Genomic DNA, 14,207 nt, shown 5'->3' on the forward strand with positions numbered 1-14,207 from the left:
TGTGTGTATGTGTGTGTGCACTCGCGCAGGTGCTCACAAAGGCCAGAAAGGGCATCAGGCCCTCTGCAGCTGAAGTTATGGGCCCCTGTGAGCTCCCTAACATAGGAGCTTGGGAGGTGAACTTTGGTCCTCTGCAAGAGTGATATGAGATCTTAATCCCTGAGAGAGGGTCTCTCCATCCCCTTGCCATTTTCTCTCTTTCCCAGATGCATGTAGCTCTCCTTTTTGCCTTTGAGTGTGTGTGTGTGTGTTTAAAAATCTAGTCTCAAGAAACTAACACCGGTCTAAAGCAATCCATGTTTATGAACAGGCTGCGGCTTGAGGGGCCCTGATCGATGCTAACTTCCCAGCTGTTTTCCTAGAGCCACGGGGCACAGTCATGGCTTCTTTCCTGGAGAAGCTTAACTCTGACGGCTGCTTTTCTTGCTCTTGAGTTCCCACCATATATGGTGCTTTTCACTAGACTCAGATGGGTAGAAGAAAAGGGATAAAGGGACAGAAAGGATGAACAGCCAGAACAGGAATACAGCAACACCACAATGGTCTTCAGCCAAGCTCTTCCTTATGACAGTCAACAGAGCAGCACAGACCAGGACTCCACACCTCCATCCTGGCATCCCTGTGACCTCCAGGGCATGCTCAGAAAGTTTTGCAGGGAGGGAAGGGACAGGCCCTGGGCCTGCATTCCTCTTTTCAAACAGAACATCAGACTTAGGGGATTCATGCCCAGGATCACAGAACTGAATCAATGCCATGGGGTCTTTCATTCAGCATCCAGTAGATACTGTTCTGTACCTGCCAAGTGCCAGGTACCATAGAGCAGACCCTGGCATTGTGTCCAGCCACAGGACAGTGCCAGGTGCTGCCGAGCTGTGGTGACTCCTTTATGCCTGGTCCTCAGCAGGCACGGTAAAGCCATGTCCAGTCAGAACTGGCTTTGTAATGTTCAAGCACTGTGTCTGCCCTGAGACTGTGTACATCGCTACAGCGATCAAACCATAGGGCCTCATCAGCACCTCCATCAAGATAAGCAGAGTTCCCAAGGAAGGCAGGGCAAGGGATACCACAGAGCGTGTCAGAGAGAGATGCAGCTCCAGGAGGAACTGTGGTCCTCAGGCTGAAGTGTGGGCCAAGTGGGTGAGGGGGAAGAGGGCGTAGCGGGTCTGGCAGGCAGAGATGGGTCTGCTGGAGCTAGCACCTTGGTCCTTAAGCCCCGGTGCAGACTGCGTGTCCCTTCTGAAGAGCACACTTGCCATGTGACATCGAGCACCCAGAGACTGTACATACAGACCAGGCATTATGAAATATGTTTTCCTGGAAGATAACGCTGCCAGCCCATCGAGTGCTGCAGACTGCAGACTGGAAGTGAAATTGAGAAGGTTGCTGGGCATTGGAGATCCTAGAGCAGCCACCAGCCACTGCCACTAGTGCTTCCAGGGAGGGCTGGGCAGACACGTGACATGGAGAGGAAGGAGGGACTTGCTGGTTAATCATCCAGCGGTGCCTCAGCACATGCTGTGGTTTCTTTTTCTGCTTCTTCAAGCCTCCTGGGAAGTCCTGTGACTCAGCTTCCATAGGTTCTTGTTACTGTTCCGCCTTGAGGGGCAGATCAAGATTTGTTGCCGTCAAATGCGCAGAGGGCCAGTTATCCCTGCAGATACTTCTGCACCCAACATGAGCACAGGGCGGTGGGCGGGAAGGGATGGCACCTTCAGCACTTACAGAGACAAAGTAATGCAACATGTCCTGCCTTGACCTCCACCTGAGGCTTGGCAGAACAACCGCTGTGAGGTTGGTGCTAATGTCCAGGGACCAGGAAAGCTGGACAAGTATGACCTTAGCTGTCCCGTGAGAACAGTACACAGAGCAATCTGACCCTCTGCTGACCCCATGTCCTTGCTTGAGCCAGGCATGAGACTCAGAGGCACCTCTTTCTCCAGTCCTCAGCACTGGATCACACCCAGGGCACCTTAGCTGTCTCAAGTGCAGAGCAGTTGCAGGGTCCTGGGCTGGTGGCGTTTATTCCTTGTGTCTGGATTACAAGCTCCACACGGAAGGTCCCTGCTCCTTTGTGATCTGAGTTAAATCACAGTGATCTACCCATGTGTGCTATGGCCAGAATTACGCAGAAAGCAGAGGGATCTGCCGATCCTGACGTCCTCCTCCAATGATGCCTGACTGTGCAGGGTGTGTGGGGGTGGGCAAGTGGGCATCTCAGAGCACTGGGACTCATGGCGCCAGCTTCCTTCAGCATCCCAGGAGTGTCCCTGTATGCAGCCAGAGCTCCAGAATGAAGCAGACAGCCCCTGTGGGGGTGGCATTGCCAGCCACATAGTCCATTCTCCATGTGAAAGCATCTAGGAGGAACTGTCCCCGGGGTCGTCCAGTGAGCATCAGATTAGACTGTGCACAGCATTAACCCACAGAGAGGAGTCCAGGGGCCATGCTGGGGCCGTCCAGTGAGCATCAGATTAGACTGTGCACAGCATGAACCCGCAGAGAGGAGTCTAGGGGCCATGCCAGTGCTAGTGTCTCAGGGCACCATAGAGGAAGCTGTGTGTCATTGGCATGGCAACAGTGTAAGTGAACACACACAGAGGACTCAGGGGCCCACCTCCTCATCTGCCCATATTGCTGTTATAACCTGAGATGCTGGGCTTGTGCTGAATGGGTGTCGGGTTGAGAGGAGTAGGAGGAGGAGAATTTGCGAAGCTATAATCTTGAATACAGAATCTGTAAGGAATCTGGAACAACACTGGCAGATTAAAAAAAAAGAACAACAACAACAAAAACAAAATTCAGCAAGGTTGGAGGTTACAAGATCAATATCCAAAAATCAGTCTAGTTTATGTGTGCCAGCATCAAGCAGCCTGAAAAATGGGCCGAGGAGACGAGGTCAGGAGACATCCCCATACAGCTCCCAACCTTGGTCCTGCCACCCATGGGCAAGCACAGCTGCTCCTACCCTGAGATCTTCCACTGAAACAAGGTAGAGTTAGTGCGGGCTGTACCTTAGCTCAGCCCTGCTCTTCTGGGAGCATCTGTGTGGGTGTGGGGTACCATGACCTTGGCAAGCCTGTGGTCTCTGTGATTGGTGGGTCATGTGCTCTGCCCCCTTGTTCTCTGAGGACACAGAGCTATGTCTGTCCCCATCTACCCCCTAGCATTTTAAGTTGTTCAGATTTAGAGAGCCAAGATTGATACCGACTGTGAATTACTTGACTTTCCGGGGCGCTGCTACACTGTACCTTGGCTTGGCTTTGGCTTCTACACCACCTCTGGTCTCCAGATGACCATGTAGCTGGGGTTTGCCAGCAAGGCCTCGTGTGGTAATGGTGCTGTGAGGGTGCCCATTGGGGAATGAGACCCCACAGGGCTGCTTGCTTCAGGCAGACCTCCGGGGAAGCGACTCTAGGACTGTTACATCTGCCGGAGGGTGACAGTCTTTGCCTGGGTTTGAGATAAGGACCAGCCTCCTCCCAGGTGTCCAGGTGCTGCTCATGGCTGGGCTGCTCAGTAGGCTGTGTCTCCTTAGGACACAGCAGCCATCCCTCCCATGGTCCCTTTCATGTTGTGCTGAAGTTGTTCTCTCAGCTTGTGAAGGCACCATCATAAAAGGCAAGTAGCGTTGGGTTCTGTGAATGACTTGCCTGCTCGGGGAAGCCGCAAGAGCGTTGTGCCCACGGGTGCTATTCTGTGGCTGTGGACGGAGGCCAGTGTTCTTACAGTCATGGATTTGATCTCCGTCCGGACCCCACGATCCCCAGGAGTGACTCAGTTTAGTCCCACTGTGTGGCATCTTCGCCCACAGCACTGTTGTAGAGTCTGGCTGTACCCCTCGATACCCTGCGTGACCTTACTTCCTCTATTCTCCCAGAATCAACTGGAGGCCCACCACGATGAAGGGATGGTCATCTCCCACATGGCCGTGTCTGGTGTTGGCATTTGGATTGCCTTCACCTCGGGGTCCACCCTCCGCCTCTTCCATACAGAGACGCTGAAGCACCTGCAGGATGTCAACATTGATGCCCCTGTGCATAGCATGTTGCCAGGTACTTCCCCTAGGAAGGGGGGTTCCAATGTCACTGCCCCAATACAGCTTGCAGGCAGGTCCCTCAGAAGGAAGGGGACTTCCTTCTGAGGGGGATGTTGAAGGAGCAGCAGGGACAGCAGCTGCCAATGCGCGTACAGCCAATGCGGACAGTGGCCCCTGGGTGTTCACATGTGCCCTGTGTGTGTAGGTGCACAGCCACTGTGTGTAGTACCTGGCATGGCTTAGCGTGTGAGCTGTGTGTATGAACGCGTAGCCTGTAATAGACAGTTATGCATCCTGTCTACAAATATAATGAAGACTGTGTTAATGGCCACAGTGGACCACATGGGGATGCCAGAGGCAAGACCAGGTGAAATGAATCGTCCTGAATGTACCTGCGGCCAATGGAATCACTGAAAACATTGAACAGGGAGAAGGGAGAGGCCATGCCAGGGTGGGTTTGAGGAGGATGATCATGTAAAGAGATGCTCAAGTGGGTCTTGCCTGCCCTTTGTCCACAGGGTCCTACCTAAGAGGCTGCAGGGAGAATGTGGGAGGAAGATGGGGATGCCGAGGACAGGAATGGGCTGAGTTAGAAAGTGAGCAATGGGGGTGAGGGGAGCTGGCCACCTGTCAACTGATGGTGTGCTGTGTTGGATAGCGTTTACATGTGGGTCACAGGTAAGCCAGCCCACGGCGCTTTGGAAAAGCACAATAACAACTTAGGGGTCATGATGCAGGAAAGGTACCTAGGTGGCATGAGAAGTAATGGGGAGGCAGAGAGGCAAGAAAGGTGCCAACTGAAGGGTGCCACTGAGACCAGAGGACACACTGCATCTAGGGCTGCTGACCAGCATTCTCCTGTGGGATTGGCCGCTGACCATTTTTAGACATTGTAGGCTATTTTATTTCCTTAGGAAAATGGAGGTTTTTGTAATACATACTATTTTTAGAAAACAAAAGTGATTCGGCATCAAGGCTGGCCCCCGAAGCATGCTTCTTCGGACCATCTGGACAGGTGTTTGCTGTTGGCATCTATCCTCTCCCTTAGACAGAAACCATGTCAGAACCATCAGCCGCCAGCACACGCTTGCATCTGGCCAGAGAATGCCCTGCACTCTCTATTGACATGGAAAGGGACAGGAGTTAGATTGTTCTGCGATAAAAGCTCTGGGGCCCAGATCCTGACTAGGGGTCCCGTGGCCTCCAGGCAAGCAGCTGTGGTTGCCATGGTTCCTAGAATCCTGAGAACCAACCGCAGGAATGTGTCCAGGCCACAGTGCCTGCATCCAAGGGCAAGGGTAGGGGGGTGGGTGGGTGAGGGCAGGGGTAGGGGGATGGGTGGGTGAGTGAGCATTGGAGTGGGGGATGGGCTGACCCTCTGTTATCTGGTGTTTCCCATGACCTCTATGTCTGCCTAATTTTGAAAATGACCTGTGCATTGCTCTCCTCTGTCCGGCTTCCGAGCAGATCCACTGGTAATCTTTGCTACAGACGCAGGCCAGCAGGGTGCGTGCGAATGTGCAAGCTCACACTTGCTTGCCCACTTCCTCTCCCCTACTGCACTGACCCTGTGCGGGTGTGGGCTCCTCCCTCCCTGGCAGGAGGCCAGTGCTGACTGGGAAACACTGACTACCCAGCTTGGGTGTGCAGTGTTCTGCCTGCCGGCCCTGAGGCGCACAGCAGGGCACATTTGTGTTTCTTTCCGTTCGCCCTGTAGCCAGGACTGCCCCTCTTCAGCCTCCTGCTCTGTTTCCAGTTGGCTAAACATTGACTTGTCCCAACCTTCCCTACAAAGCCTGGCACTCCTCAGCACCACCAGATTCATGGGACTGTGAGGTGTGGGCCCTTTTCCAGAGGCCTGCCCACCTCACCAACCAGAGGGCCTGTCAGAGTCTCTCGAAAGTGTTATGGTTTGGCTGTAACACTGCCCCTTGACAGCCCGTGGGTTTAAGGTTAGGAATAGTTGGACCATGAGGGCTCGGGCCTAATCCAACAACGGTGCTTCATACTTTGTCGGTGTTGAGAGGTAGAGGAAACTAGGAAATGGGGTGTCGTTAGAGGAGGCGTGTTGCTGGAGGAATGCCTTGGACAGATGCCCCCCCACTCCTCCACACAGCTCCTAACCTTTCCCAGCTATCATGAGCTGAGCAGCTTTCCTCCACACACCCTTCTGTCATATGCTGGCTTGCCACTGGCAGAGAAGCCATGGAGCTACTGAAAGCATGGGCGAGAGTCATTTGTCCTTTTAAATTGCTAATGTCAGATATTTGGTCATAGCCGTGGACGGTGGACTGATACAAGTCATGTTGGATACAGCCGTGGGGGAGGGGGGGCTCTGGGGACCCTCTGTCACGGATCTTGATCTGCTTCCGTGTAGCTCATTGTTGTGCTTCTTATTCGTGTATGGGTGGGACAGACAGGCGTGTCAGACCAGAGTGGACTGGGAAGCCTGGAGCTGAATGGCACTCTGCAGCGGCATCGTGTGCCAGGTGTTAAGTCGCTTCCACTCCAGCTTTGGGAGGCCTTGTCAGGCTCGCACCCTGCAGTGTTCTTCCAGTGGTCTTGTGGAGCTATCCCCTGCCTGGTCACTAGGGAAGGCTAACTCAACTGAGCTCTGCCAGTGCAGGAACTGGGTTTTGTCTCCATGTTATCTCCAGCGCGCGCGCACGCACACACACACACACACACACACACACACACACACACACACACACGCTGTGGTTTAGATAGAATAAAGGCAGTGTTTCAGAGCAGTGTGCACTGCAGCACTTCGGCCTGAGTGTTTGAGCCACTGATGATGTACTGCCTGCCGTAAGTACACATGCAGGCATGTGTGGAAGCAGCCCAGGCAAGTGTCCTTTCATGTAGTTGTAAAAGCCCAACTAGGTCCTGCAGATAGAGACACAGTGAGCCAAAAAAGAACAAGATTTCGAGAAAAAAAAAAAAGGTACAGCAGTCGTCAGAACTTGATCAGAGTACTCTCCTCTGAGAGGTCCTGAACCGCCTGTGGAACATACGAATCGGTTCCCAGGAGGTCACCTTCCCCTTCCTCGTAGAATTCAGTTCTGAGGCCGTTTAGCCCACGGTTCTAACGTAAACCATGCCATGTGCGCTGCTGCTCAGCAGGAGACCTTAGCTTGGGCAGGCACAGGAACAGAGGAACAGAAGGTGTGGCTGCAGCGTGGGAAGGCCCTAGGCAGCTGGGCGTCACCCCACAGGTGTTTCCTGTCCTGTCCTCAGGACTCAGAGCAGGCAGAGAGGGGTGACAGAGGTGCTGGACCACACGTATCCTCCTGTGTCCCCCTGGAGCGGGTACAGCTTCCAGAAGTGATACATCCCAGTAAAGGGGCCAAGTTTCCTATTTAAAGAAGAAAATCAGTCTTCCAAGGCCCACAGACCTTGCCGTAAGGGGGTTGTGAGTCAGCCTGTGGTTACGTGTGAATGGGGAACTGGATGCAGGCACACACAGCTGCCACTTGGGCATCATCTCTCCTGACTGCTGGGGGTGACCCGGGCAGCGGGTGAGAGGAGCATTTGAAAACAGTCACCGGCCAGTTCCTGGAACAAGTTTGCATTTAGTTCCTAAATAAAAAAAATGGGAAATAGCAGCATCCGGGGCTCACTTGCTTTCTTCCTTTTTGTTATCTTTATCATCATCATCATTATTATTATTATTATTATTATTATTAATTAAGGCCATTTCTTTTTGTAATGACATAGGGTCAGTGTTTGGGGCTCCTGTGTGAGGCCCTCCTGCCTCGAACCTAGGCACCTTTATCTCCGCATCCATGCAGGGTTCCTGTCTCCCAGCTTCCTGTCCTCCTCTAGGTCTTCTGACAGAAGGGACAGCTCTTGTAGGTGTAAAAGTGAAATTTCTCTGAAAAAAAAATACACACACAGGTACACACACATACACACAGCTATACATATGTACACACACACGTACACACACACACACACGGGCACTGTTTATATGTGGGAGAATCGAACAGAGAAGGATACACGATATATTTCTGGATGAATGGAAATATTTAGCGACTCTTTCATCCTTCGTGCTTTGATGGTAAATCATTTTTAGAAGCCACCAAATGAGATGACATTACACAGGAGAAGCCCCGTTTGCCTGTTAATTGTCTTTGAAGTGAGATCATTTACAGTAAAAGTATTTTACAGGCATCTTTAAAAGCCAAGATTAACACTCTAAAAATTATGAATTCAAAAATTCTTCTTTGTAGAAAAAGGAAGGGAAAGTCTGTCTCCCAATGCAAAGCCTTGAGGATTCAGATAAGAGCACCCAAGGCAGGCTGTGATTTGTGGAGCTTCGCCTGCTGTTGATTGGCAGCCTGGGTCCGTGGGCGTGGCTGGTCCTCAGGCACCTGCGCAGAGCAAAGCCGAGGCCTTGGGGTGCGGATGTATCCGCCGAGCTTCCCATTTCTGTGTGTTTTAAAAAGGAGTTCCCTCAGACTCATTGGAACTTTCCATCCTCCCATCTGTTTTCCTGTCTCAACACGGGGCGACAGGTGGAGGAAGTGGCTCCTGCATGTTGGGTTGACCCAGACAGCAGTCAGCAATAATGGCACAGATTGCCTCTGGAACGTCTCAGCATTTCTCAACCGCTCTTGAAAGCCAAAGCAGCCGCAGTTCGCGGCCACTGTGGGGGGTCAACTACAGCGCATCGCTAAGGTTCGCGCCATGACAGATAGACAGACATCTAGAATCGCAGGGGTTAAATACCGCGAGCTCCTGAAAAATTGTACAGATCAATGTTCAGAAGCTTAAAAATATGCCTTTTATTTTTAAAACATCTGCTTTGAAATCCAAGCATTTTATAAAAGTGGCCTCTGAAGACACACAGTCCACATTGGCCCCAGTGTTTGCTTGTCCTTAGCGTGAACTTTGTGTCAGAAGCAGATATAGCAAAAATAACCTTTGTTCTACAGAAAACAAGAGTCAAAGGGCGCTCCGTGAGCAAACTCCATGCCTCCCTCCATGCTGGTCGGCCTTGGGCCGAACGCCAGGACCAATCTTAAGACTCTCTGAACCCAGTGTCACTTTCCACGGACGCAGAGTCCCTCGCAGGCTTCCTGGTACTCTGGAGTCTGAGAGACAGAACATTACCACCTCCCCACCCCCAAAGGGCAGTGACACCCACTCCTCCCATGCTCCCCTGCCGGCTGGTCAGTTTCCTGGCTACAGAGCAGGCTGCCAGTGCAGCCCAGGTGTCCCAGAGACTTCTCAGACCCCACGCTGCTCTTACCATCACTAGCAACATGATTGCAGGGTACTCTTGAACTGGAAGTCCGGAAGCCATGCAGACAGTGCCTCTTGATTGCACTGTGCAGCCAGTGTGTGTGTGTGTGTGTGTGTGTGTGTGTGTGTGACACACACAAAAGTGGGGGAGGGGAGGAGACGCTGTGCAACTGTGTGGAAGCAGATGATTTCAGTAGCTCTGGGTTGGCTCACCCCCGGCAAGGCTGGTCTGAAAACGGACTGGAGACCTGCCCTTTGTGCTCGCTGCTATCCAGTTGAGATGTACTGATGGCCCCTTCAAGGCCTTGTCTTTCTCCTCTGGTGGAGGAAGGCTCCGGGCATGGGCGTGAGCATCCTGCTTAGGAGACTAGAGAGACTGGCCTTGATGTCCAGAACACTCCCCACTTCACACCGGTCCCCTGCTTCCCACCCAGCACTGCTGCCTGAGCAAGGAGCAGGGCATCGGACACCTCTCTCTCTCTCTCCCTCTCACCCAGGGCACCAGCGTCTGTCTGTGACCAGCCTGCTGGTCTGCCACGGCTTGCTCATGGTTGGTACCAGCCTGGGTGTCGTGGTGGCCCTGCCAGTCCCTCGGCTTCAGGGTATCCCCAAAGTGACAGGTAAGTGGACACAGCGGCGGACCTGCCTCTCCTCAGAGCAGCTCGGCATCTGGCTGTCCTGTCTGTCATCTTTAGAGACGTGTAGGATACTTAATAGAGGTGCTTGACTTGCTCCGTTAGCATGTTCTCTTTATGCTTCTGCTTTTCTCCTTGCCGTGGGTAGTCCAGGGAGAAGTGATCCTGAACACTCTCCTACCCCTTAGTCCCCTTCAGAGCGTAGCGTTTGCTTAGTGGAAGTGGATCTCTTCATCCCGGGTGTAGAGAAGGAGGCTGGGCATGCACCTCCTCCCCTGAGGTTTGCTTCTGGCTATCCCAGTTCACACTGGGCGGCAGGTTTGGAAAGCAGCCCAACTTCATGGGGTTTCTACTTCAGGACGCTACTCAGGCAAGCCCGGCCAGGGACAAAGCATGTTGGGAAGAATTCAGTAGCATGGAAGAGACAGTCTGCATGTTCAAATGAGAGGTGGGGAGATGTTTAGGAAGTGGTTGCCTTAGTGGAAGAGAATGTGGCTGAGAGCTGTTGCAGCCCCTCCCTTCCTCCCTCACTCCTTCTTTCATCTTCACTGCTGAGGGATAAATCTGGGGCCTCATGTGATAGGCGTTCACACCTGGCACCCACCTATGGCCCCAGCACATGCTCACTCATTTTAAGTTTCAATTTCCTTAGGAGGTAAAGTTTTTTAATTGTGGAGTATATACTAACCAGCAGAGAAACCTGGGCATCGTTCATATGGCCAAGACCCCAGCTTGCCTTCTCAATTCACTTCTCCCTCCGCCGATCCTTTCTTCAGTTGTATTCTCCAGGTTGAACCTCACATTACGCTGCACCCCCAAAACATGGCGGAGATCAGTGCCATAGGGAGGCAGCCCTCCAGTCAGTGGTCAGGAGCCCACCAGGTATTTCTGACAGCTGGATCCCATCACAGGGATACTGAGGTCCTGATTTTAATAGGCAACTATGGAGTTGGGTTTTTTTCACACTCTGGAAACTTTCGAAATAGAAATTGCCAGGAGCTTCTGGTAGTGTAGGCACTGAGTTCCTAACACTGGACCACTTCAGTGTTTGACTTCTTAAGACTTAGGGAAATAAGATGCATTTGCACAGAGCAAGTGAGGGAGCATTTCATGCCCAAAGCTAAAAACTTTTTATGATGTTATTTCAGGGGTGCAACTATAAGAAAATGCCATCTGAACTTTGGAAAGTAACTTGTATGTATGTATGTATGTATGTATGTATGTATGTATGTATATGTGCACGTGTGTTTATGTATGACATATGAGAGCAGCACACACGGAGTCCAGATGAGAGCCTTAGATCCCCTGGGTTTGTAGCTTCAGGCAGTTGTGGGCCGCCCCGTGTGGGTGCTGGGAGCTGCACCCCTGTCCTCTTCGAGAATACTAAGCTTCCTTATCCACGGAGCCATCAGTTTAAGGCTTTAGGTGACTAGTCCACAGGGATGTGACCTAGGGCGTTTCTGCTTTAGTTGCCCTGTGTTAGTGTCGCTTGCCAAAGTTCTTTCTGAGTAGGAGCCATGGGGTTAGATCCTGCACTTTGATACCTTATGCTGCATGCCTGTTATTAAAGATCTTTGCTGAATTGTCCCCCAGGGCGAGGCATGGTCTCCTATCATGCGCATAATGGACCCGTTAAGTTCATCGTCTCGGCTACAGCGTTTCAGAACAAGGACAGAGCCAGGGACAGCCCACGTTCCGGTTCTGAGCTTCAGGATGAAGACCCCAAGGACTTGCTCTGCAGTGAGGAGGGTTCTTCTTGCCCGGGCCAGACTGACACCTACACAGCTGTTTGGTTGGGAGACTCCCTAGGATTGACAGCTCAGAGGAATGACCTGTCTTCATCCTCGGGGTCACTGAGCCTGTCCCATGGCTCCAGCTCCCTGGAGCACAGATCTGTGGACAGCAGCCTGTGTGACCTGCTGAGGGACCCCAGTGTCTCCCTAAGGAGCAGGGCACAGAGCTCTAGACGAGCCCGAGCCAGTTCAGCGCTGGTGGTGTGTGGGGGCCAGGGCCACCGGCGGGTGCACAGGAAGGCCAGGCAGCCTTCTCAGGAGGACCTGGTTTCTTCAGTGATGGTGTGGCAGATCCCACTGCTGAGCATGTAGGCCAGATGCTGCTGCCTGGCATCAGGTGGCAAGCAAGGACGACCCTCAGCCGGATGCAGGCCGACGGACCGACGGAGGCTGCATCCATACCACTGGGACCAACTGGAAGCAGAGTTTGGAAAAGAAATATGCTGTGGTCACACAGCTTTCCCGCCTTCCTCCCATCGCACAACTGAGCCCAGCTGTGCCAGGGAAGCAGAGGAGCATCCTGGCTTTCAGGTCACCGAGCAACGGTCCAGGATAATGCTTCAGTCTGCCCCATCATTCGCCTGAGATGCAAATGAGCTGGCTGCATGGGTTCCAGTCCCATCTCAGAGAACTGACAGGGAGACGTAGCATTTGGTAGCATAGGAGGTCATTAACAATCCTTAAAATCATTCTACTTGACTCAGACTTACTGCTGTTATTTATATCCTATATATTTTTTAAGTCCCAGAATACAAATTGTAACAATTTAAGAAGCCAGGTAACACACCGCAGTCCAGTCAGCTTGGTTTTGGGGGAAGGAGTGGGAGTGACAACCAAGTCTTTCCAAAGTAGACTGTTACGTATGTGCCCTTTAACAAATAGTGTTTTTATATTGCAACTTTTCTATTAAAAATCAACAGTTAACATTTTAGTCAATGTACTATCTGTAGTGTTTCACACATAATCTTTCCTTTAAGCCAAAATGTTTAGTACCTATCAACATTTGAGCTCCAGCTCCCACGCCAAATCATACTTGCCTTCTCACACTAAATGACATTAATATCTGCATGGGACACGTGCAAGCCCAATCGTGCAGGAATGGTGCTAGATGCATCTCTGGTCTTCCATGCACCTGCTGTCAGAGCCACCCACTCATTACGAGTGGTCCATGGTGCTGTCAGTCACCTGCTGTCCCACCCCCTGCCATCCCTGTGCCACACCCCCTTCCCAAGGAACACACAGGGTCATGTGGGACACTTGAGAAGCAGCTGCGAATGTCAAGGGGCATGAGTAAGCCATAGACTCTGTTTGCTCCGCCTTTATTTATACATCAGTGTTTCACTTACTGAATGGATTAAAAAAAAATTCTTTTAAATCTAATGCAGATATTATTCACCAGGAACAACCTCTCAGCACTTTACAAAGGACTAAAATGCTAACTTTTAACTTAGCCAAATATTTTCTAAATTGCACACATACTCAAGCTTTCTTAAACTGTTAGCTGCTATCTTATTTGATAAAATAAAAGACTTTCTATTTTAGAATACAGTATTACAAGTTGCCTTTTTCCCTGTAAAATATGAAAGGGAGGAAGCAGCCCTCTTCCTTCAGTTCCGGCATCGAAGTGGCCAGCTGCAGAGCCTCTGTGCTAAGTGTAAAAGATGGCTCACAGGCAGGCTGGGACCCTCCAAGACCCCCTGCCCTTGCCAAGTGTAAAAGATGGCTCACAGGCAGGCTGGGACCCACCAAGACCTGCCCTTGCCAAGTGTAAAAGATGGCTCACAGGCAGGCTGGGACCCTCCAAGACCCCCTGCCCTTGCCAATTCTCACGATGTATTATTACCTTGCAAGGTCACAATTGTCTGTCTTACTGATATTTTTCAAGATATTTTCAAGGTGGACTCCTTGAGGACAGACAGAAGAGATGCACAGAGCAAGCCTGTGGTCCTGGAAGGCAAGTGCCACAGCCATCTCCACACTGCAGATACAAGATGTGCACAGAGCAGGCTCCACTGCAGCTCATCGCCAGTGAGAAGCAGGCTGGGTGATGAGCATCCCGCAGCGCAGAGCCGAGGTGGGAGCTCATAGGATGGCAAGCCCTGCTATCGTGGCCTGGCCTGTGTCTGGCGAGTCCTGGACTTGAGAGACACAGGTGCGTCAGCGCCTGCTGAACAAAGCAACACACTAAAGCCAACACGCTCAATGGGTAGCTGGCTCCCAAGCCCTTTATTGTGTCAGTCATGAAGTTAAACTCTCACAGGCCTGGAGATGGGATACGGACCCCATCATGTTGGCTCCTTCCTCCAGGACCTACGGCCTCAGCTTAATACCTAAGCCCCCAGTGTGAGAGATGTGTGTCAGGTGAGGGTCATGTACGTGGAGTCGCCTCGGAGAGCAGCATCCAAGAGTCCCTGTTCAATAACACTTATCCCTCCAAGCTCGTTTCCGTCTTCCTGGAAAGGAGAGGAAGTGTGAAACGTGTTTCCTCCCAGG

General features: G+C 51.8%; 1 protein-coding gene across 5 annotated transcripts in view; it reads left to right on the forward strand.

Annotated features, from left to right (window-relative positions):
- Positions 1-13,265, forward strand: part of Arhgef10 (Rho guanine nucleotide exchange factor 10) — a 95,476-nt gene extending 82,211 nt beyond the window's left edge. For 4 of the 5 annotated variants that reach the window (XM_031339187.1, XM_031339186.1, XM_031339181.1 and 1 more), the window contains 3 exons: positions 3,878-4,052; positions 9,784-9,906; positions 11,515-12,026. In XM_031339187.1, coding sequence (XP_031195047.1) covers positions 3,878-4,052; positions 9,784-9,906; positions 11,515-12,026 — 810 coding nt within the window. Of the gene's footprint in view, positions 1-3,877; positions 4,053-9,783; positions 9,907-11,514 lie in introns of all 5 variants that reach the window. The other variant, XM_031339182.1, reaches the window with a different exon arrangement.
- The last annotated feature ends 942 nt before the right edge of the window (positions 13,266-14,207 follow it).

Source organism: Mastomys coucha, unplaced genomic scaffold, assembly GCF_008632895.1.
Source record: "Mastomys coucha isolate ucsf_1 unplaced genomic scaffold, UCSF_Mcou_1 pScaffold22, whole genome shotgun sequence".
Taxonomy (NCBI): domain Eukaryota; kingdom Metazoa; phylum Chordata; class Mammalia; order Rodentia; family Muridae; genus Mastomys; species Mastomys coucha.